Here is a 26,184-nt window from a genome sequence, read left to right as displayed (position 1 = left end):
TCTTTCTCCTCTTCTCTTGACTCTCTCCTCTCTCCCATTCCCTCCCTGACCTGCCCTGACCAGGCATCCTTTCTCTACAACCACTCCCTCACTACTGCCCTGGATGCGGTCGCACCTGCCTCTCCTATCCGACGATGCCGCCTCATTCCCCAACCTTGGCACTCCAAACTCACCCGCTTCCTCCAAAAATGCTCTCGCACTGCGGAACGCCTCTGGAGGAAATCTCGCTCCCTGGCTGACTTCCTCCACTTTAAATTTATCCTCTCCTCATTTTGCTCTGCCCTCTCCCTTGCCAAACAAACCTTCTTCAAGTCCCTCATTTCCTCTCAGTCCTGTAATCCCCGCCGTCTGTTTGCCACCTTCAACTCCCTCCTTTCTGCCCCTCCCCCTCCGGTACCACTTTCCCTCTCTGCTGCTGACTTCGCCACTTTCTTCTCCAAAATTGAAGCCATCAGACTTAACATCTCCGCCTCAATCCCCTCACCCGCTGTCCACATCGCTCCACCCCCCTCCAACAATCAACTCTGGTGCTCCTTCTCCCCAACATCAGGTGAAGAAGTTCGCTCCCTTATTCTTTCCTCTCCACACTCCACCTGTCCTCTCGATCCCATCCCCTCTAACCTCCTTTGCTCTCTCTCTCCCACTGCCTGCTCCTACCTGGCACACCTTTTTAACCTATCACTCTCCTCTGGTGTAGTACCCTCCTCATTTAAACATGCTCTTATCTCTCCTATCCTCAAAAAACCTAATCTTGACCCCACCTCTGTTGCCAGCTATCGCCCCATCTCTCTTCTCCCCTACGCCTTCAAACTTTTTGAGCGAATTGTCTGCTGTCGCCTCACCAGATATCTCTCGGACAATTCCCTCCTTGACCCTCTCCAATCTGGATACCGCACCTTCCACTCTACTGAAACTGCCCTGGCCAAAGTGACCAATGACCTCCTATCGGCCAAATCTAAGGGTCACTTCTCCATACTCATCCTTATTGACCTCTCCGCTGCCTTTGACACAGTGGACCACCCCCTCCTTCTGCAAACTCTTCTCTCTCTCAGCCTCTCTGGTTCCGTCCATGCCTGTCTCTGCTCCTACCTTGCTAACCGCTCCTTCTCTGTCTCCATGTCTGGCTCTTCCTCCACCCCCTCCCCTCTCTCTGTAGGAGTCCCCCAGGGCTCTGTCCTCGGTCCCCTACTCTTTTCGCTCTACACATCCTTCCTCGGTGCCCTTATCTCCTCCTTTGGTCTTCAGTATCACCTTTATGCTGGCGACATTCAACTTTACATTTCTTCTCCTGATCTCTCTCCCTCCCTCCTCTCTCGGGTATCTGACTGTCTTTCTGCCATCTCCGCCTGGATGTCCTCCCGCTTACTCAAAATTAACATCTCTAAAACCGAACTCATTGTCTTTCCTCCCCCTAGACTCCCCTCCCACCACAACCTCTCTATCGTTGTTAATAACACCACCATCTCCTCTGTCACCCAACTCCGCTGCCTGGGTATCACTCTCGACTCATCTCTCTCTTTTGCCCCCCATGTCCAATCCCTTGCTCAAGCCTGTCGCTTCCAACTGCGCAACATCGCCCGCATCAGACCCTTCCTCTCACAAGACGCCACCAAAATCATCATCCACGCACTCATCTCCCGCCTCGACTACTGCAACCTTCTCCTCACTGGCCTCCCCCTCTCACATCTCACCCCCCTCCGCTCTGTACTCAATGTGGCTGCTAGACTCATCTTTCTCTAACGCCACTCCTCCTCTGCCTCCCCTCTGTGCCATGCCTTACACTGGCTCCCCATCCCCTACAGAATCCTCTTCAAACTCCTTATCACCACTTACAAGGCTCTCTCCCTGTCTACTGCTCCCTATATCGCCAACCTCCTCACCATTCACACTCCTGCCCGGCCCCTGCACTCTGCTAATGACCGTCGCCTCTCCTCCACTCTAATTACCACTTCCCACTCCAGAATCCAAGACTTCGCCCGAGCTGCCCTACTACACTGGAACGACCTCCCTCGTTTCATCCGTCTCGCTTCCAATCTGTGCTCCTTCAAACGAGCACTTAAAACTCATCTGTTCCTCAAAGCTTATCAACCGTCCACTTAACCCCTCATCTACTCTGCTCGCTATTCGCTCACTCCCCTGGCATCACCAGCTCCCTCTCGTGTCTGGTTTGTCCACCCTCCCTTAGGATGTAAGCTCTTATGAGCAGGGCCCCTCTTCCCCCGTATCTCCATACCTGTTCTTCTGCTCTGTCCTTACTCCTTATGGCTGTCCCGGAGTTACTGAAGCATTGGTACTTTGTGTTTATCGTTCTGTACTGTTTAACCCTGTATGGTCTACTGTTTGTACTATGTACGGCGCTGCGGAAACCTTGTGGTGCCCAACAAATAAATGATAATAATAATAATACTTTCGATTAGCCACAAACCAGTGTGAACATAAAGTAACGGTACTAGGTAGAACGAATTGAATAGAATAAGAGTTGGAACTTGATTGAAGTGGCTGATAGCTTTGGCCACTAGTCCTTCCCCGCTACCAAAGATCACTCCTGGGCTGCCTCTTAATCTGTCGATTTTTAAAATGTTCTTGACCCCTCTTGGGATGAGTATGTAACTGAGAGGCTAGTTTAGACCTTGAGAGGGAAGGTAAATGGTGAGATAGCAACCGAGAACGTTCAAAACACTTTCCTGAAAAGTCACACTAACTGTCAGGATGTTGGACCGGGAGAGTAAGTTGTGGAACAGTAATTTCCTAGGCTCAAGTTATTTGACAGACAGGTACCAGGTGTAGGCTACCAGCATCACGACAAAGGGTAGCAGAGACACACTGGTGCCCATTTCACCCACTGCAGAGGGGCCAACACTAGAGAAGGGTCCAAGTGCACTCATGAATCTGTTCTGGGAGGCCTCGAATGCAGTTAGTAGCACCTGAGCCAAAGGCTAAGACAGTTGTCCAGCTTGAAGTTGTAGTTTTTCCTGTTCTGTGTTTCTCTCATCACATTCTCTTTTCAGGACGGTCAATTCTTTTGATTGTTGACAGGTGACAGAGGCTGGTTCAGGTAATGATATTGAGGTATTGGGGATGAAGGAGAAGTTAGTAGCACAATCGGTCCAGCCAATTACTCTATTTAATTCAGGGGTAAAGGAAAATTTGGAAACCCTGGAGCTTGGAGAAAGTGTGAGGGGCTATTGTCTGAGTAGCATTACGTCCGTAAGTACGGTGACCCCATAGTTGAAGAGAGGTACATCCAGTGATGCCAGTCCAGTAATATTCGGACTTGAGCGGGCATCCTCGAGAATGATTATCATTCTTGAGTGGGTAAGGTTGTAGACCATAAAGTGCTGAATGTGCTCTCACGTGCCTCAGTGGTTATATCTAGTAGGACTAGTTCTGTTTCCACTAAATATTCCTGAGGTACCCGAATAATGGGTGGGAGGTCACTAGGGGAAAAGTACGACTCCTAGGTCCCTTAGTCTGAAGTCTCCCAATTTTTGGCAAGCCGACTACTGTTTCATGTACAAAGAAACTTGAGTATTGGGAGACTGGGAAGAACGAACAGACAATAGCCCGCCCACAAGTGTTGATGAAAAGAACTGATGACATTATTAGAGTGTATATACTAACGCAAGCTGAAGGAGATTGTATATGACATTATTGATAGACATAGGATGATGTTATTGATGAACATGTACTATATAAATGTTGTCTGAGCTAAAAGACATGCGTTGGACAAATGAACCTGTTAAACTTGAAGAACTGTAGTTGAGTATTCTGTATAACTGATACATGTTCTATTGTACTCTGTACCCTTCCAAATAACGTATTACATGTTTTATTGCACCCTTGAAGGACATACAAAAGGTCATCTCCAAGCTTCAGAGGTATACAGTCTATAGTAAAAGAAGAAATCGTTTGGGTTTAGATTTGCATGACTTTCTAGTCTCTGAGACAGGATCTAATTATACACATGTGCAATTTCTTCTGGCTGGAAGAAAGGTTGGGAGGGATCCCCCTTTGTTAATACAGGCCATGAAGGTTTGGCGATTGTCATCTCAGATTGGGGGTGGATTGGATTTGGACCCGTGCACTCCACTCTGGGATAATTTGGATTTTGGAGAACTGACTAGGATGGAGGGAGCTGGAGCCTGGCGAATCTACAATATAATACATATTGGACAACTGTATGAGAATGAGCTATTATATTCATTTGAGCAACTTCAGAGATTATATGATCTACCTAGGGGTTACTTTTATGTCTCTTTGCAGTTAAGACATGCTCTGGCCTCACAGTTTCGGGGAGCTTCCCCGAGCTTTAGTGCAGATTCCTTAAGGGTGCAACTGTCAAGGTTGGGCCAAAGATGGCAAATTTCTTCTTTGTATTCAATATTGGTGGAAGGATCTGGTGAAGGGGGCTTGCCGGAGCTGCGATGCAGGTGGGAGGGTGATCTGGGGTGTCTTAGTGACAAGGCATGGGATAGAGTGATATGTAGCCTGAAAGAGGTCACTGCATCAGTCAGATTTTGCCAGGTTGTTTTTTCTGTTGCACAGAGCATATCTCACCCCTCTTCGGCTCTCTAAATTTAGTGGGGGGCAGAGGGTGCTGTGTCCCAAATGTAGGAGTGAGAAAGGGGACTTTTGGCATATGCTCTGGGAGTGTCCATTGGTCTCATCCTTTAGGGGAGAGGTGGAGGATTGTACTAAAAGGTTGGAGGTGGGAGTGGTGGCCTTGACTCCAAAACTTTTCATATTCGGTTTAGGCCTGAACAAAAAAACCCGTAAACTTATTAGACTGCTTATCAACACGTTACTTATGTTGGCAAAGGTAGTGATAGCTAGGAAATGGATGGCACCTGAAGGTCCGACCTTGAGTAGCTGGATTGACCTTGTTAACGTTACAGTCGGCCATGAAAGGTTCATGTACACCAGCAGGAACCTTGTGGATAAATATGAAAGAATATGGTGCAGGTGGAGGATATCCCCATGTCACGGAAGGGTTGAGGGAGGTGGAGCTCTCCTAATGTAATGCTTGGGGCAGACATCCAGACGCCTATTATTGAGCTATTTAGGTTAACGACTATACTCTGTATTATCAAAACTGTATTATTATTGCATTGCATCTTGAAATTGTGGAAGATGTGCATACCTTGGCTTGAAAATCTGAATGTCAAAGTTTTTTCTTTTATGATCCTAATGTGTGTGAATATCTGGCAATACCTGTAACACTGTGTGGGTTAGAGTTGGGGATTAAGCCTATTGTTATGGGCTTTTTTTGATGTTTAAATGTTAAAAAAAGTAAAAAAACAATAAAATTTTATCTGATTTAAAAAAATAAATAATTAAATCGTTTTGAGGATTAAGACCCTCTATTATGATAACTTGTTTAGATCTACAGACAGCGCAGTCATTAACCAAGGGGGACTTGCATTACATAGCAATAAAACATGGTACTGAGATCCTGCATATAAAATCTTTAAGGTGATAGTTTATTATACTATCAAAGGGTGGAACTGTCGAAGTCGTATAATTGGATGAACGAAAGTATATTGGTTAATATTGTATCGCTACACGTGGCATACTGCGATCGCACGGTAAAATACGCACACACTCGCACTACATTACGTTATCTATATATTTCATATATAAAATGATTCCGATCCACAGTGATTTATGAGAAGATAGTATTTAGTTTATTATTAGTTTATATATTATGATTATATGTACACTTTAGTGTTATTTAAGGTTCAGGTTATAGGAAATGTGTCATGTCTGATATCATTTTATTCCCCTATTCATCAGCAGTTGTCCGGTTCTTTTGCCGTAAAGATCGCATATTGCATACTCTAGTTATTGATGTTAGGGAATAGTCAGAGTGATATCAAACTGTAAAATGCTAATGGACTAGTTGTAACTGGTTTCTGGGCGGGAGAATCATCTGGAATGTTGACCTCAGCCTTTGAGGGGGTTGTTTGAACTAGCCTATGACCTGTTTATCCTGGACCCACCCGAAGTCTGGACCTATAGAAGCAAGCCACGTCATCTGCATTGTTCTCTCTATAACACTGAATGTATATAATTATAGCTGCGCTCCCACTAGCTTCAGTCATTCTCTGACCACAGTATTCTAGAGTGAACTACTGTGCATTGGTAACCGTGGGAGCGCAGCGAAGCGCATTGCGAACACAGCGGTATGTATGGTTTTTTTTGGTATTGGCTGTACTGTACTGTATTATATTATAATCATGTATTGAACTGTTAAACTTTATATCTACTAAAATAAATCACTTTGTGCGTTGGAAACACAATACAATCGCTTGGGCAATGCTTATTTGAAAATTATAGAATTACTTTAATACAGTTTATTAGAGAGAATTGTAACAAAAGGAGGCATTTAGCTGGCAATATGCAGAGAAAGCAGGGAAGTAGAGCAAAACATTGGCACAGTTATGTACCTAGGTGGAGATTAAACCAGGTAAAAACATATGTGTAGTTTAAAATTGGTTTACTTACATGATTTAAAAGCTGCTTCCTCTCAGCAAACAGACAGGGTGGGTGTGATAGTATAAACAGAGCCAGGGATGGGCGTTTCCTTTTAAAGAGAAGGTGGGTGTGTCACCTGTCCATCAAGCTAGGCCTGTGGGAGGAGTGTCAGGTATAAAACCCTGCTTGTTTCATTGTTCAGGGAGATCAACGCTGGGCTAGCTGGCTGATCTGGACAGAGAGCTGGACTATGTATAGTAAGCGTTGAGGGTCTCCATAATTGCTGTGCAAGTACACGGTGCCAAAACATTATTACCATCCTGACAATAAAGAACCATAAAAAGGAAGAAGTTTGTATGCGTGTGCTTCTGCAGTAGCGGGCTCTTGCCACAGAATGTATAAAATTATGTTTTTCCAAATCAACTTTGAACAAGAAAAATATACTAAATTTCCTTCACGATTGGGTAAAGTGGTGCCGTGCAATATCCCCGAACCAGGTAAAAGTCGTAACTAAGGTAATAGTTTGCTTGAGGTCAAGAAGGGCACGGAGATCAGATATAACTTTCCTAGTAGCTGGGATGTCCTCTATCTCTTAGTCGTCATCCCTGGGAGGGTGTGTCAACGAGACCGGGGTCCTATAGATTGTGACTTGTCTTGAAAAATGATGCGTGATTTCAACATTCTGTATTATTTGATTTCTGAAGGATGATTTATTCATGGTTCAAGTAGATGCAGTATCAGTTAATTGTACTGGTGCAAAATACACTTGCCGGGAGAATAATGCTCTGGATGGTTGCTGTCAGTTGTTTATATCATCACTCAAACTGTGCTGGTGTGCCGGAAAGTTTGGGACTCATGTAGCTTAAATTCGTGGTTTTATTAAAAAAAAAAAAAAAGGAAAACAGCATGCACAGTTCTTATTCTCTGACGAGTGTGAATGCTGAATAGGTGTACAGTTCAGCCACAAGGCAGTGAGCTGTGTGTACACTGCAGTCGGCAGTAAGTCGTGCAGATGAATGATTAACCCTTGTACTCTTGAAGCTCAATAAACAGACAGCAATGGTTTTGTCGTTAGTATGTTCTGGATCAGCTGGAGGGGTGATCGGCGTAGAAAAATAGAAGTGTGGCGAGATGTGTTTGGCCACTCACCTCCTCATCCTCCTGGTAACCCTTCTATGCTACTTTGCTGCCTTTAAACTGTGGCTGCAGACTGCAGGGCATCTCCGGTCCTGCCTGCAGCTCATCGTGAGGACTTTTCAGTGGGTCAGACGCCAGAACAGATCTCAGACAGAGGTGGGTCGCGAATTGCAGGAGATTGCTTGTAGTAAAAGTGTGAAGTGCCGGCAGACTCCTGAAGCTGTGGTTTCAGGACAGCAGATGCACTCCCCCGAGTGTTTGTTGTTGGCAAGCATATGTATCTGCGCCGCAGTGGGTGTAGCACCAACAGGCCCCTGGACCGATGCGCTGCAAGCTACAATTGACGGCCACAACCACCACACTCTGAGTGCACAGCAGGCCCGATGGGTGACCCCCTCCTGACGAAGGCAGAGGGCCGCACTCACGGGACCACATCACACTGCTGGTCAGAAATCCATGCCACCTGGCAACCCAGCAAGCGGTGATGAATCGAGTGCAAGCTAGAGTGGTGAGTCACGGCTGGACAAGAGCAGTTGATCCCGATGATTGTGTTCAGTCCATAGATTTTGTGCTGTGTTGCGCGTGGAAGGCTAGGCAGCAATCACGAGACCCAGGTGTATGGTGGAGCCGCGAGTGTTAGAGGGCTCAACATATAGCCATAGCACAGGAGAATCATGGCCAGATTAAGGGGGGGGGCACGTGCCCCGGGCCCCCCTCTCTCTTAGGGCCCCCCGCCCCCTGGGAGGAGAGAAGCGCAGCAGCTAGAAGTCAGCGATGTCAAAATGTACAGCAGCCTCGGTGCTGCTGTACATGTTTCCTGCTGGCAGCCTGGCAAGGAGTTTGTCCGTCCGGAGGTGCGTTCTTGCATTAGGGAGGGAGGGGGTCTTTACACTCTGATAAGAGGAAGCCTTAGCATTGTAATAGGAGACGTCTAACTGTCGTAAATGCTGTACACCGATGTAATAAACCAGCACGGCTGCTTTGCAGAGTTGCCTCCCAGGGCAAGGAGGAGGGGTGAGAGAGCTGCCCAGCATTTGTCCGGTTCAATATACAAGTAAGGAGAGTGCACAGCATAGGAAGAAAACAGAGCCAAGTCCAGGAGAGGCTTAAGTCTGTCAATAATGAAAAAACAACAAGAAAAACCTGGCGCACGGAGAGATGATTCAAAAATGGAGATCAGGGGGTAAATGTATCAAGCCGAGAGTTTTCCGGCGGGTTTGAAAAGTGGAGATGTTGCCAATAGCAACCAATCAGATTCTAGCTATCAGTTTGTAGAATGCACTAAATAAATGACAGCTAGAATCTGATTGGTTTTTCAAACCCGCCGGAAAACTCTCAGCTTGATACATTTACCCCCAGGTGTGAATCAGTATCTGCAGCTGAAGAGATCAATGAGATCTCAAATGTAAAAAATATACAACACAACAGAAAACAGCGCTGATGACTGATAAACACAATCAATATGCAACCATGTGGGTAATAAATGTATATAAACACTTTATTAAAAATGAACCATAAAATAGACAACACTGGCCAGTGGATAACAACTTGACATATAAATAATCAGATGAACCGACTGTGTTAACCATCAATAAGGCTGATGAACCATGGAATCGATCACTCCTAAAGAGAACCAGCTAAATGTCCCACATCAAATAGATACTAGTGTCCAAATGACCCCGTTGAAGATCATGAAGTGGAGCTTCAAAATAAGTGTGGCCACACTGATGGTGGAAAGTATACGTCACCGCGATGATGGTGAACCCCACTTCAATGCTTCTTACACATGTAGTATGGAGGAGAATATACCATAAATGCCACAATGAGAAAACCGCCACTCCTGAATGGAAATCAAAGTCGCTAAACTGCTAAAGTAGAAAGCGCAATACAGACCTGGTCCGATACTCAGTCCCGTATTGTGGTCTGTATGCGCACGCACCTCAAACCCAGAACGACCTCCGGGACCTCCGTGATAGATATGTAGGTGAAGACGGCAATCCGTGCAAGTAGTAAAATAGCAGCTAGCACAATCGTGGCACCAATGGTATAGCGATGATATGGCTCAAAAAAGGCAACCTCCAAAAATCCACTAGGGATATGAGCTGGGTCATGGATTAGTGCTATCTTCAGAAATCACCAGGCAGGTGATGAAACGCGTCAGGTGATTTGGATGTTCACTGAGCCGCTGGATAGCACTAATCCATGACCCAGCTCATATCCCTAGTGGATTTTTGGAGGTTGCCTTTTTTGAGCCATATCATCGCTATACCATTGGTGCCACGATTGTGCTAGCTGCTATTTTACTACTTACACGGATTGCCGTCTTCACCTATATATCTATCACGGAGGTCCCGGAGTTCGTTCTGGGTATGAGGTGCGTGCGCATACAGACCACAATACGGGAGTATCGGACCAGGTCTGTATTGCGCTTTCTACTTTAGCAGTTTAGTGACTTTGATTTGCATTCAGGAGTGGCGGTTTTCTCATTGTGGCATTTATGGTATATTCTCCTCCATACTACATGTGTTAGAAGCATTGAAGTGGGGTTCACCATCATCGCGGTGACGTATACTTTCCACCATCAGTGTGGCCACACTTATTTTGAAGCTCCACTTCATGATCTTCAACGGGGTCATTGGACACTAGTATCTATTTGATGTGGGACATTTAGCTGGTTCTCTTTAGGAGTGATCGATTCCATGGTTCATCAGCCTTATTGATGGTTAACACAGTCGGTTCATCTGATTATTTATATGTCAAGTTGTTATCCACTGGCCAGTGTTGTCTATTTTATGGTTCATTTTTAATAAAGTGTTTATATACATTTATTACCCACATGGTTGCATATTGATTGTGTTTATCAGTCATCAGCGCTGTTTTCTGTTGTGTTAAGTCTGTCAATGACAGCCTGAGAGAGAGAGGTTATCTGCTGCTCAGTGTTGCCTATGGCAATGCTTGTTCTGTACAGCGGTTTCACAATCTTGCTCAGCAAGGCACCCTGCGTCCTGTTTTTTTAAGTAGTTGGGTCAAAATGATGTAAGATGTATTTAGACCCCTTCACCATCACATTGTGCCTCTTTATCACTGCGCCCCTTCGCCATCTCACACGCTGTGTCCCCCCCCTTCAGTGTCTCTGTCTCCCTCCTTCAGCGTGTCTCTCTCTCTCTGTCCCCCTCCTTCAGCATGTCTCTCTCTCTCTCTGTCCCCTTACTTCAGAGTCTCTCTCTCTGTCCCCCTCCTTCAGAGTCTCTCTCTCTCTGTCCCCCTCCTTCAGAGTCTCTCTCTCTCTCTGTCCCCCTCCTTCAGAGTCTCTCTCTCTCTCTCTGTCCCCCTCCTTCAGAGTCTCTCTCTCTGTCCCCCTCCTTCAGAGTCTCTCTCTCCCCCTCCTTCAGAGTCTCTCTCTGTCCCCATCCTTCAGAGTCTCTCTCTCTCTGTCCCCCTCCTTCAGAGTTTCTCTCTCTCTGTCCCTCTCCTTCAGTCTCTCTCTCTCTCTGTCCCCCTCCTTAAAAGTCTCTCTCTCTCTGTCCCCCTCCTTCAGCGTGTCTCTCTCTCTGTCCCCCCCCTCCTTCAGCGTGTCTGTCCCCCTTCACTCTCCGTTCCTTTACTTACTTTCATTCTTCATGTTCTGCTGTCTTCTGTCCTCTCTGCTGCCGCTCCTCACTGATGCTGTTGGACGTGATGACGTCACGCCCGGCAGTCAGTGACGGCAAGGATCCGGTGCTGGATGGGTAAGTTTTTTTTGTTTGTTTTTTATTTTATTTTTAGAGGGTGATCGCGGCACCCTTGTGACAGCGCCGCGGCACCCCAGGGAGCCACGACGCACACTTTGGGAACCTCCGCAGTAGTCTGTTCTCCCCATGATAGGCAGGACTGAGCACCTCCTTCCGGGATGCAGCTTAAATACAGATGCAGATAAATGTTAGGTTTAAGCACCAGGCACTGGCTCGGCTCAGGAGCCTCGAATATGCACTTCTTAGTCACATCAGGATGCTCACTCTGGTACAAGTTGATTTTTTAGTACAGGTATCTCAACAGTGTCCTTCTTGCCACCACCAATGCATGGCTATCATGAACTAGGAAACCCTGATATTCCTGCCACCCTTGGTACCAGGTGTCACCAGTTGCTAGAGACACCACCTCATACATGTCACCATTCATCTCCTTGTCTGAGAGAGAGCGAGATGTTTTGGGACTATTCATTTATTTTTCAATGTGGGTCTAAGTTTGGGGAGAAGGAGGGCAAATTTATTAAACGTGAATATGAAATATTGTCAGTAATGGTGTGAAATGTGTTTGTTACATGTGAATGCTATTAATGTATTGCTGGGCTGTTTTGTGGGGGGGGGGGAATAGGTTTTTTAATTAAATACTATTAATTTTATTTAATTTTATATTCAGGCCTATTTGCAGGGAGGGAGGCCTACTTATTAAATGTGGGTGCTATTGATTTAATGCCAGGGTTGTTTTAGATTTTCACGAACATTATAGGATCTACACAAGCAACAACTGAGTTTAAGACACCAGCCGCCACAGGTGATGAAAGTGACAAGAACAGGTAGGAGAGAGCAGGACAGTCTGTCATCTGTCCTGAATCTGGTGGGGCAGTCCCGAATTTGGGTGACTGTCTCGCTCAGTCAGGATTTCACTCATCTTCCCTCCATGTACTACCTCTTCCTGAGCTCAGGCACATTCATTAACAGCTTTCTGCACTATCCTCAACCTTCCCACCACTGATGGACAATAATGACTCGGCTTCCTCACCCTGCCCTATTACCCCAGTCATACTTCTCTGCTCACCAAATTTCCACCCCTGTCCAATGTCTCCTCCACACAGTGATCACCTGCACTCCTGTCTGATCATCATCATCATCATCATCATCATTTATTTATATAGCGCCACTAATTCCGCAGCGCTGTACAGAGAACTCATTCACATCAGTCCCTGCCCCATTGGAGCTTACAGTCTAAATTCCCTACTATAGACACACACTCACACACAGACAGACAGAAAGACAGACAGAGAGAGAGAGACTAGGGTCAATTTTTTTTTTTTTTTTTTTTTTTTATTGCAGCCAATTAACCTACCAGTATGTTTTTGGAGTGTAGGAGGAAACCGGAGCACCCGGAGGAAACCTACGCAAACACAGGGAGAACATACAAACTCCACACAGATAAGGCCATGGTTGGGAATCGAACTCATGACCCCAGTGCTGTGAGGCAGACGTGCTAACCACTACGCCACTGTGCTGCCCACCTTCTGCCATATCCTCAAACCATCTTGCATGCCTCTCTAGCCCCTTCATCACCACCCTTCCCTCCCATCCTTTCCCACCACGGCCCTGTATGTCAAAGCTACCTACAAATGAATTGACCCCTCAGTGGAGCCAGCAATAACCCACCTCCATTCATTATACCTACTTTATCTCCTGCTTTCACTATGTTATTCTTTCACTCCAACAAACCTTTACTCAGCCATTTACAGTTCAATATCTCTTCCCGAAATCTGCTCTATTTCCTTTGCTGCCAAATGGCTCTATCCTGCCTCCTGCTCATTCATCATCAGACTTCCATACAGAGCAGAATATCAGACAGGTCTGCTAAACATAATTAGATGCCCCAGCAGCAGATCACAATGCTTTGTGCATCATCCAATGTTACAAGAAATATGATAAGATGATTTGATTTTCCTCCAGATGGTCACACACTGCCGGCTCTCACTGTTCAATTCCTGGTTACACATCAGTAGTACCAGTGATTGTCATCTCTGCATTCCAGTCTGGGGTGTTTCCACCCTGCACCTTCCAACCACTTGGACTAGATAGGAGTAGCAGGAAAGATCTGTAGAGATAAGCTGCAGCTATGCTGCTACTCAGCCTGTCAGTGTCTCTCTGGTCTGAAATACTCCAGCTTCCTCACATATATGATCAAATAAACCATCATATTCACATTCCATCATGGGTTGGTATAATCATAATTGGAACAGAACACGCTAACTAATACAAATATGAAACTATCTATAGGACGCAGATCATGATGGTCCTCATACAGATGATCCCACGATAAACGGGAATAGTTCCATATATATAAAAAGAAGAAAATAAATCGCACCATTAACAATGGACAATTATTACAGAGTCCCAAAAAAAACAATCATCCACCTTATAGGAACCTGACACACACAATGGTCATCATCCAGACACATCCACTGGTGTTACTGTATAATGTCCCATTCCCAGCAGTCACCTCTCCAGTCAGCAGCTGAATGATCTTGTTGGTCAGTTCCAGGATCTTCTGGTCATTGTCTCTGTCATGTATCAGTGAGTGAGGATGGAGGCACCGTGATGGGGCTCTGGGTCCTGCTCAATCCTCCTGACACACAGGGATGGCTGCTGGGTGTCTCACTATCACCAGATGTCTTCTTCACCACTGTGTAATCCTGTGTACTGAGGGAGACGTCAAATAAAAGCTAAATTAAAATGCACCTATGCAGGACTGTCATTTGTGCATAATAGACAAGAAGTTTCTATCATACAAATACCACCCCTCTCCTAACAACTTCCTATATGCAGGTGAAAGGAGAGGATCACAGGAAGTATCAGCTTTAAAAAGGAGGAAACATTCTAAGGTCACTACAAAACTTTGTGTTTAGTGTGGTCACAGAGCTGTGCAGAAATTTAGAGAAGAATAAAAGAGTATATTAAGGATATCAGTGACACTAGCAGCAGCAATAGGTTAAGCTATCTGCCACACACGAAGATCTTGTCATCTGCATCACATAAATGAGGTAGGTTTTCGAACAGATAACACTCTGTAGAAATTTCAGGACAGTTATATTATGTTTGGAAAAGCAAAAACAATCTTATTTGGCTGCAATTTATATATAACATTATAATAACAGGACACCAGAGACTGCCCCACCTGTACTATAATAACAGGACACCAAAGACTGCTCCACCTGTACTATAATAACAGGACACCAGAGACTGCTCCACCTGTACTATAATAACAGGACACCAGAGACTGCCCCGCCTGTACTATAATAACAGGACACCAGAGACTGCTCCACCTGTACTATAATAACAGGACATCAGAGACTGCCCCACCTGTACTTTAATAACAGGACACCAGAGAATGCTCCACCTGTACTATAATAACAGGACACCAGAGACTGCCCCACCTGTACTATAATAACAGGACACCAGAGACTGCCCCACCTGTACTATAATAACAGGACACCAGAGACTGCCCCACCTGTACTATAATAACAGGACACCAGAGACTGCCCCACCTGTACTATAATAACAGGACACCAGAGACTGCTCCACCTGTACTATAATAACAGGACACCAGAGACTGCCCCACCTGTACTATAATAACAGACACCAGAGTCTGCTCCACCTGTACTATAATAACAGGACACCAGAGACTGCCCCACCTGTACTATAATAACAGGACACCAGAGACTGCTCCACCTGTACTATAATAACAGGACACCAGAGACTGCCCCACCTGTACTATAATAACAGACACCAGAGTCTGCTCCACCTGTACTATAATAACAGGACACCAGAGACTGCCCCACCTGTAGTATAATAACAGGACACCAGAGACTGCTCCACCTGTACTATAATAACAGGACACCAGAGACTGCCCCACCTGTACTATAATAACAGGACACCAGAGACTGCCCCACCTGTACTATAATAACAGACACCAGAGTCTGCTCCACCTGTACTATAATAACAGGACACCAGAGCCTGCTCCACCTGTACTATAATAACTTGTTATCTCTTATGTGCTCTGTTATTATTATTATAGATTTGTAAGACACAACAGTGCTCCACAGCATCGGACAGCGGGAAAAACATAAAACATGGATATTAAATGATAATAAATAACACTTTGTAAAGCTCAAAATACAAGGATTCTGAGTGTCTAGCGCTTCACTCTGGCTTGCAGCCTCTCATATGTAAATGGAATACTACCCAAAAAAATCTGTATATAGATAACACAAACACAATGTATTACATACATGAAGCGCTTCCTTACTTTGCACTTGATATTTTTCCACAAAACATAGATGGCATTCAGTTGTAGAAATCTCTATATGGAAAAATAAAACCTCACATAGGGGCACATTTATCAATATTCACATAAAGTTAAAAGTAGTTTTCAATCCTTATCGCAATGATAAGGATTGAACTATTTCTCACATTTATGTACAGCCCTGCACAGAAAAAGCAGTTCCGAAAAACTGCTGTTTCTGCGATGTAAAAAATCATACTTACCCCCCCTCTTCGGAAGCGCTGTCTCCGGGTCTTCTACTCGTTCTTTTCATTCTTCAATTGCGCATGTCCAGTTCCAAGAACTGGACATGCGCACACAGATCCCCTCTCTGTCTCTGCAACGATAGTTGCAGAGAGAGCGCGCTGAGTGACAGGGAGGGATCAAGTGATCCCTCCACACATGCGCTGTCCAGCTCTGCTCTTCGGAGCAGAGCTGACAGCATTAGTTTCTTCCATTCCGATGATGTACGCCAGCTACATTTACATGACAAGTTCCCGAAAAAAATGTTTTTTCGGGACTTGTTAGATTGCGTCCAGGAGCAGTCACCATTCTGTTGAATGGTGACTGCTCCCAAAAACGAAGAGGAATGCAATGCAGCAGATATCCATGATATCTGCTGCGATGCACCCTTAATAAATTTGCGGAGGACAGGAGGCACCTTAATGACTCGTTAAAAGCACTATCGTGCTTTCTTAAATATGCCCCCATAGTGTATTACAATGTAAAACATGTGGGGATAACTATGGGATAAATGTGTAATCTTATAAGGATCCACCATCCAGACACCGTATTGACACCGTCGTATCGCCCCCTAGGGGTTTAAACTTACGAGATGTAACTCCAAAATGCGCTGAACAATATAGTCATAGGATGGCCTCCTTATCCCACTGAACTTGATATGCACAGAATTCCCAATCTATTCGTCAATAGCACTTCAGCTTCTCCCATCACCAGGAATGGAGATGCATGCAAACGAAAAAACGATCTTGTGTTTTACCCTTTAATAAAATCACTCTCAACAATAAAATAGAGGAACTTTACCGGAAGACAGATGTCAAACAGCGTGTTACAAACAAAAGCCCCTCTCACTGGTTTAGCGACTCGCGCTGCTGTCAGTCCCCCCGACAAGTCCTCTGCATAAAACCAACGCGTTTCAACTTCACTGAAGTCTTTATCAAGGTGTAATGTTCAATTCCATTAGGTGTCCTTTATATTCCTCCGTCTGATATATATTCTCTGCCCCCTTTCTCAAATTGAGGCTTGGTATACGGAAGTCCTCAATCCATATCGAGGTTAAAGCAACTTAAAGCGACACTGAGGAATATGAGGTACTATCTAATACAAATACATACTATCTAAAGAAGAAACATGAACATATCTAATGAACCTCATTTAGCAAGAGTATCTTTTCTATTCAAAATAAGGTATATTATAAAGTCTCATATTCGTATCTTATGACATTAAAACAAAGCGCTGAACACAAGTACAGGAAATACTCCCTGCCTCCCAGCTATGGCCAACACCGTAGAAGAATCCTACCACCAGGATATAGCTGAAACCCACCTGAGGATCTTCAGACCTTTCACTATTCATTAATATAGTGGGAAATACCCAGCGACACAATACCTCCAGTACATCCTTCAGCCCCCATACACATCCTCTACCATGATGGGTCCACACACTGACAATCCCCCCCTAGTGCACCAGATCCCCCTAACCCCAATGTCTGACCCCTGTGTTGGATGCAGACGGCCCCCTCACCCTCAGGACCAGCAACAACTGCTGACAGCTCTGACATGTGACTCAGATCTATGATCCTCATTGAGGTAAATGGAGACAGAGATACAGAGCTCTAGGTGACCGCACAGACCATATGGGACATAACATGGAGGAATAATAATATATATATATATAGTAATGGCTAATACTAATATACTAATAGAGGCCATACAGCCAGACAAGAAGAAGTAAATATGACCATCAGCATCTGCTGCTAACAATCTGGAAGAACTACAACTCCCAGCAGCTGTGGTGGGGATGTATACAGTGTTATTACTATAAGCTACTTCCTGTCACTGCCTCTCACCCGGATGATGTTACTAACCCTGTCTGTGCGTTCCACCCGGCTTCCGGTCTGTGCGTTCCACCCGGCTTCCTGTATGTGCGGTCCACCCGGCTTCCGGTCTGTGCGTTCCACAATCAAGAAGTGAATTCTTTCGCTAAATAAATAAACTTCCGGGTGATCGCTGAGTAGGAGGAAGCAGAGAGGAGATATTGTGTCTTACAGCAGGTAATGATATTATTATAATGCAATGACAGCAGTATCTGGTGTCTGATTATTATTATAGTACAGGTGGAGCAGTCTCTGGTGTCCTGTTATTATAGTACAGGTGGAGCAGACTCTGGTGTCCTGGTATTATAGTACAGGTGGAGCAGGCTCTGGTGTCCTGTTATTATAGTACAGGTTGAGCAGTCTCTGGTGTCCTGTTATTATAGTACAGGTTGAGCAGTCTCTGGTGTCCTGTTATTATAGTACAGGTGGAGCAGGCTCTGGTGTCCTGTTATTATAGTACAGGTGGAGCAGGCTCTGGTGTCCTGTTATTATAGTACTGGTGGAGCAGACTGGTGTCCTGTTATTATAGTACAGGTGGAGCAGACTCTGGTGTCCTGTTATTATAGTACAGGTTGAGCAGTCTCTGGTGTCCTGTTATTATAGTACAGGTGGGGCAGTCTCTGGTGTCCTGTTATTATAGTACAGGTTGAGCAGGCTCTGGTGTCCTGTTATTATAGTACAGGTGGAGCAGGCTATGGTCTCATGTTTTTATAATATTAAAATTATCTATATATATAAATTGCTGTCCTGACATTATTATAGAATGTCATCTGTGCCAAAACATACATAATTTATGTGAAGCAGATGGCAAGATCTCCATGTGTCTCAGACATTGTATCCTATTGCTGCTGCTAGTGTCGCTGATATCATTGTTATCCTCCTTTATTCTTCTCTATATTTCCTCACTATAGCCCCCATGTGCACAGCTCTGTGCCCACATTATACACTACGTTCTGTAGTGACCTTAGATCCTCCTTATTAAAGTTTATTCTTCCTGTGATCCTCTCTCACCTGTATATAGGACACTGTTAGGATAGGAGAGGGGTGGTATTTATATGATAGACCCTTCTTGTATATTATGCACATATAACAACCCCATATAGGTGGTGTTTAATTTAGCTTTTAATTGATGTCTCAATACGCAGAATTACACAGTGGTGAGTCAGACATCTGGTGAGTGTCAGACACCCAGCAGCCATCCCTGTGTGTCAGGAGGATTGAGCAGGACCCAGAGCCCCATCACGGTGCCTCCACCTCAGTCACTGATACATGAGAGAGACAATGACCAGAATATCCTGGAACTGACCAACAAGATCATTCAGCTGCTGACTGGAGAGGTGACTGCTGGGAATGGGACATTATACAGTAACACCAGGGGATGTGTCTGGGTGATGACCATTGTGTGTGTCAGGTTCCTATAAGGTGGATGATGTCACTGTCTATTTCTACATGCAGGAGGGGGAGTATTTAGAAGGACACAAGGGTCTGTACAAAGACGTGATGATGGAGGATCACCAGCCCCTCACATCACTGGGTAAGAGGAGACTTTCATTTACTGTAAAGGACAGAGCAGTTTTAAGGGCCATCTATATGCACATTATCTGATCATCACCTATGAACAATCTATTCAGTCATTATGTGTCTCCTACAGATGGATCCAGTAACAGAAATACCCCAGAGAGATGTCCTTGTCCTCTTTATTCACAGGATTGTACAGAGGAAAATCACAGTGTCCCACAGGAGTATCAGGTAGATGGAATTTAGGCTCAATGAATCCTAAAATACTAAAGTGACTTTTCACTATACAATCTGTAAAGCCACTGCGTGTGTCTTATACCTTGATGTTCTTCTGTTTAATCTCAATTAAATCCAACATTAGTGTGAAGATCAGACTGATATTAAGGTAGAAGATGTAAAGGGAGAAGAAGAGATGTATGTGAGGGGTGATCAGCAGTGTAAGGAGGAGGAAATCCCTACAGATATCAGCACAGGTCAGTAATGAACACTTATTATAGAAACAAGTAACATTCTCCTTGTTCAATCACTACAACAGTCTCATATTATACATCCTGCTCTGTCAGTACGAGCTAATGATGAACAAGTATCTGCCCAGTGGGGGAGTCAGGAGCCATCAGCCCCTATTAGACTCCTGCTCTCCTCCTCACATCACATCATTGTGCTACCAGCCAAGAGATCTGACTAGTCTCCTCCCCACATTCTGGTGATTCTCATACAACAGGAGCCATCAGCCCCTATTATACTCCTGCTCTCCTCCTCACATCATATCATTGTGCTACCAGCCCAGAGATCTGACCAGTCTCCTCCCCACACTCTGGTGATTCTCATACAACAGGAGCCATCAGCCCCTATTAGACTCCTGCTCTCCTCCTCACATATCATTGTGCTACCAGCCCAGAGATCTGACCAGTCTCCTCTCCACACTCTCTGATGATTCTCATACATCAGGAGCCATCAGCCCCTATTAGACTCCTGCTCTCCTCCTCACATCATATCATTGTGCTACCAGCCCAGAGATCTGACCAGTCTCCTCCCCACACTCTCTGGTGATTTTCATACATCAGGAGCCATCAGCCCCTATTAGACTCCTGCTCTCCTCCTCACATCATATCATTGTGCTACCAGCCCAGAGATCTGACCAGTCTCCTCCCCACACTCTCTGGTGATTTTCATACAACAGGAGCCATCAGCCCCTATTAGACTCCTGCTCTCCTCCTCACATCATATCATTGTGCTACCAGCCCAGAGATCTGACCAGTCTCCCCCTCACAGACTAATGTTTGTAATACATCAGTAAATTGTACAACTCCATTGCGGTTCCATCACTGATCAATGGGATGAAACCCACTGTGACAGGATGGACCGCCTATGCCACCCTGTATGTTGCTGATGGGAACCCGGCTGGGCTTACTTTGCCACCGTTCCCTTTCTTTCCTATCCCAAATGCGCCCTCTAACCGCAGTAGGAGGCTTACAAATGCTGCCACCACTGGATTACTTACCGGCATCCAGAAATGGGTTCCTTCTGGGTAACTGTCACTGCTAGTGTACCCCGTTGCTGGTGTACCTGGGCTGATACCCCTGACCTCTTACTATGGATAAGAGTTGCTGTGGATGGATCCCCCCTGGCCTAGCATACTGGCCAGAGTTGCTGGGTAGCGGGCAAAGTGGTAGTACCGGAAAGCTGGGTCCAAACGTCAGAACAGCCGGGAACGAATTAGAGTTGGGTCTAATCTGTAGGTCACAGGAATTTCACTATGGAGAAGTTTTCAGGCAGGTATTTGAAGCAAAGGATGATTTATTAGCTCAATAAGTCCTAACAAGGATAGTTCACATGCCAGTTTGTGGTACTAGCGATCTTTCGAGAAGTATAGATGGTACAAGAATGATACATTACATGCTCAAACAGCTCACTTTTTATACTTTTTATATAGTTCTGCCATAACTCCTGGCAGCGGGTGAGCCAGCCCCCTGATCTGAGATGGTTCCGCAACGTCTGAGCTATTTTTAATATCAGGATACGATATGTTTTCCCAAACATGGATTTACATGCAATGCAAAGCTAACAATATTTATACTACTCTGTGATGTGCTAAAACTTGGTGCTTGCATTTTCTGAGATGCAGCCATGCCAGACAGAAAGACTGCAGCCCCTGCTGGGTATACAGGTTAAACAAGTGTTTGTCACTTCACATAAAAAGACTTACTTAGCATTTTCTGCTATGAGCAAAGTTACAATCCGAAATGATGACACTTCCATACAAAACACATCCCAATGTATCCCGATAAGTGCATTTGCAATTATATACATGCCATGGGGCTATGCTTCTTGAGGTTGACCAGAGAGACATAGAGAGGCTACTTCACCTGAGATTGACCAGAGGGACATAGAGAGGCTACTTCACCTGAGGTTGACCAGAGGGACAAAGAGAGGCTATTTTACATGAGGTTGAACATAGACAAATAGAGAGACTTCTTCACTGTTTTCTTGACGAACTTCAAGTAGTGTAGATGCATCTATAGAATGTGAGGCTAAGTTAGCCCAATTTTACTCTGTTTTCATGATTGTGGTTGTACATGTCACTGGCTCGGGAAACATTACTCCCCAAAGTCTGCATTATGGGTGGAGTAGCTCAATGTGTCTAGGCCACTTGCATGTCACTTTTGCTGGATCTATGTATTGTGCTTGTTAATTCAGTTGTGTTCTGTGTAAATCCAATGTTTTATATCTTAAGTAAAAAAAAGTCATATTAGCTTTCTGTACATTTATAATTGTGATAAAATGTTCATAGTTTACAAATTGAAATTAAACCACTGAACATCTTGAACTCACTAATGGTACGGCAATTTGCTCCTAATTGTAGAAATAAGACGTCTATTTACGTACTTTTATTTCCAGCAGGTGGACTCAAAAGCAGGAATATCTTGGAGGGATATCTCATTTTGTCTCCAGATTTTAAAATTGAAGATAACATCATACAAGATTCTCCAGGCGAAAACCCCATTACCCTAAATATACATCCAATGCTTCACAGTGCAAATATATCAACTGATCCCTCTATTCATGAGGGATGTTCTCTTGATAACTTAGATATTGTTTCACATAGTGCAGCTTATACGGGTAATACAGTCTTTCCCTGTTGTGAGTCTGGTAAAAGATGTATACATCACTCAATCTTTGTTAAGACTCTGCAAACTCACACTGGTGAGAAACCAATTAAATGTTCTGAGTGTGAAAAATGTTTTACACATAAATCTAGTCTTGTTAAACATCAGAAAACTCACACAGGTGAGAAACCATTTCCATGTTCTGAGTGTGGGAAATGTTTTACTCAGAAAGCATATCTTGTTAAACATCAGAGAACTCACACAGGAGAGAAACCATTTCCATGTTCTGAGTGTGGGAAATGTTTTGCAGATCAATCTTATCTTGTTAGACATCAGAGAACTCACACAGGTGAGAAACCATATCCATGTTCTGAGTGTAGGAAATGTTTTGTAGATCAATCTCATCTTGTCAGACATCAGAGAATTCACACAGGAGAAAAACCATTTACATGTTCTGAGTGTGGGAAATGTTTTACGCAGATATCAACTCTTGTTAAACATCAGAAAACGCACAGAGGTGAGAGACCATTTCCATGTTCTGAGTGTGGTAAATGTTTTGCACAGAAATCAGTTCTTGCTGAACATCAGAAATTTCACACAGGTGAAAGACCATTTCCATGTTCTGAGTGTGGGAAATGTTTTGCACAGAAATCAGCTCTTGTTGAACATAAGAGATTTCACACAGGTGAGAGACCATTTCCATGTTCTAAGTGTGGGAAATGTTTTAAACACAAATCAGCTGTTGTTGAACATCAGAGAGTTCACACAGGTGAGAGACCATTTCCATGTTCTGAGTGTGGGAAATGTTTTAAACACAAATCAGCTCTTGTTCAACATCAGAGAACTCACACAGGTGAGAGACTATTTTCATGCTCTCAGTGTGAGAAATGTTTTAGACAGAAATCAGCTCTTGTTTTACATCAGAGAACTCATACAGGTGCAAAACCATTTCCATGTTCTGAGTGTAGGAAATGTTTTGCAGATCAATCTCATCTTGTTAGACACCAGAGAACTCACACTGGAGAGAAACCATTTCCATGTTCTGAATGTGGGAAATGTTTCTCACAGATATCAAATCTTGTTAAACATCAGAAAACTCACACAGGTGAGAGACCATTTCCATGTTCTGAGTGTGGGAAATGTTTTTCAGAAAAATCTAGTCTTATTCAACATCAGAGGATTCACACATGTGAGAAACCATTTCAATGTTCTAAATGTGGTAAATGTTTTAAACATAAATCTACTCTCGTTAAACATCTGAGAACTCACACATGTGTGAAACCATTTCCATGTTCTGTATGTGGAAAATGCTTTGCACATAAATCTCATTTTATTAAACATCAGAACTCACACAGGTGAGAAACTATTTGCATGCTCTGAGTGGGAATTGTTTTACATATAAAAAAAATCTTAAACATCTGAGAGCGCAACATGTGAAAAGCAGTTTTCATGTTCTGACAGGTGTTAGAAATGTTTTGCATGCAAATTAGCTCTTTTTAGACATGTGAAAATTTCGATGATCCGATAGACCTGAAACAGGGTGTTAAAGTTAAAAATATGATCAACAATGAATATGAAACAAAGAACAATTTATGTACCCAAGATTGCTGTTTGCAGTTGTTTCTTATACACAAATTATTATAAGTAGCGGTTGGAGATGGTAATATTGGGACTTTAGCATTATGTTGCCTTGTTAGAATGTTTAATTAAGTTAGTTTAATATTTGTCAATTATACAGTAGTAAAATGTATGATTTGCAAGTATGTTTTAACTCTTCAGTGGTGGGAGCGTGAAGCTGTGGACACAGGAATCTTAGGACAGAAAAAGAGACTTTTCTATCTTTGGGACGTTGAGTTCTTGAGAGGTCCTGACTCTTTGTCCATTCACCAATGACCTTAATTTATCTTTGTGTACATTGTATAAAAACCCACTGTGTTCAGTGTACTGTAGGTATTCTGGATTGTAGCTGATGTGTTATGTACTAGCCGCACATTCGTTATATTGCCGGTACTTTTGAATTTAGTTTGGTTGTGAATAAATTCTTTTGTGCTTTGGAACCACATTATTTTGGATCGGATAATCCATTAATTTACCTTTAATGAGGGTTGCAGTGATATTCCAAATATTGTAAAAGGTATTTATTTTATAAATGCAAATTATAAAAATACTCATACATATATTATCAGAGTGTATAGTTATTTGACATCACTGAGTTATGGAGGCCAAATCAAAGCTCCAGCACACAGTATATTAACATGTTATAATTTAATTATTATCCATAGACATAGGTGGAATATGTTTCATTAACATAAGACTGGAGCGGAGCTCCTGGGAGGAGATTATTGCAGTTTTGGCATCACTTCCCACAGTAATAACAAAATGTTATTGTTGTTATACAGGGTCATAATTAATCCTGGCAATGAGCCAAAGATGTAATATGGGATCTGGTGAAATATTACATTGTTTGTTTATAGTCAGTAATCGAGGGTCTGACCTGGTTTATATAATTCTGACATATGTTACTATTTACTAAGGATATTTACTAATGAAACTGCAAAAATGTGGGCCCTCAGTGCAAATGCAATTTTGTGACCCATCCGCTTATACAGGGACAACTGTGGCCTGGTGGGTAAAGATGCATCTGCAAGGGTGCAAAACTCTGCTCCTCATGGGAGGAGCTAAGTGGATCCAGACTTGTATTGTGACCACATCTGAAAATTAGATTTTATTTTTGCAGGTGAGATGTTTAAATGAGATTCCAAGGGTGAAGTGTGCGTTTCTACATGAACCTTCCAGTTTAGCGAGTGGATCTAGGACCTTCTTCACCCTGCAAAAAAGATATGAATTATACACAAGCTTGCAGGTGACATAGATCAAGCCTCAGCCTATATTTTTAAATGGGCAAATTTTGTACCTTGTAGGCACAATTAATACTGAAAAGCACATTTGTAGGGACATAAATACACATGACAGAAGTGTGACACGTAGTAAATGCAGTTCCAATATCCACTCACGAATGATTTAAGACAAACGGGCCTTGAATGAGCAGTTTTTTTTAGAGAAAACAAAAAAAATTACATTCATGAAGAGGGTGTCATAAAATATTAGGATTGTGAGGCAGAGTTTTTCCTCTTTTCTCCATGTGCTCCCAATAGCGTAATCTGAGCATATATGTCCTAGCCCAATAATTAGGTGTATTTGTGTATAAGTATGGGCTTTCTGGGGTTGTATTTTTTCCAAGTAGTAAATTACCTACAGTGGATCCAGCAGTTCTCTGGTTGGAATCACAGATAAATCGATTTCTCATCTCATTCCAGCAGCCGGATGTCTTCTACTTTGAAGATAATAAAAACCTCTTTCACCTTCTTTTTGGACATGAGTCAGAAAGTTAAGAACATTTGTATAATTGATGCTTTCATTTACATACTGGACTAATTAAATGGTGTTAAAATGACATAGGACACAGGTAACTTATTGCTGTCGGTCTCGTTATCCATTTAAATGCTTCAGACTCCCAATAACCAGGCAACATGTTTTTCTGTGGCAATCCCACAATATGTTATATATGGGGGATGTTTGGCTAATGGGGGGTTGGACCTATGTGGTCTGATGAAGTATCAGCTGTTTATTTAATTTTAGTCTGGATTTATGGAGAATTTGTTGAAAGCTATTTACAGAGTAATGGAAGTGGAAGATTTTTCAGAAAGTTTGTCTTGGCAGGAAACTTTATTCCAGGGGCGTAGGAAAAAATGTTGCCTTTCCTACTGA

The 26,184-nt window shown here is 43.6% G+C and overlaps 1 protein-coding gene across 1 annotated transcript in view; it reads left to right on the top strand.

The window, feature by feature from the left end:
• Positions 1-26,184, top strand: part of LOC142160132 (uncharacterized) — a 187,585-nt gene that overhangs the window by 139,454 nt on the left and 21,947 nt on the right. Inside the window, exons 5-7 of the mRNA XM_075215100.1 lie at positions 19,443-19,540; positions 19,671-19,782; positions 22,208-23,723. Coding sequence (XP_075071201.1) covers positions 19,443-19,540; positions 19,671-19,782; positions 22,208-23,723 — 1,726 coding nt within the window. The remainder of the gene's footprint in view (positions 1-19,442; positions 19,541-19,670; positions 19,783-22,207; positions 23,724-26,184) is intronic.

This window comes from Mixophyes fleayi, chromosome 6 (assembly GCF_038048845.1).
Source record: "Mixophyes fleayi isolate aMixFle1 chromosome 6, aMixFle1.hap1, whole genome shotgun sequence".
Taxonomy (NCBI): Eukaryota; Metazoa; Chordata; class Amphibia; order Anura; family Limnodynastidae; genus Mixophyes; species Mixophyes fleayi.
The sequence above is the reverse complement of the archived record's forward strand: the minus strand, read 5'-3'. Positions and strand labels throughout refer to the sequence as shown.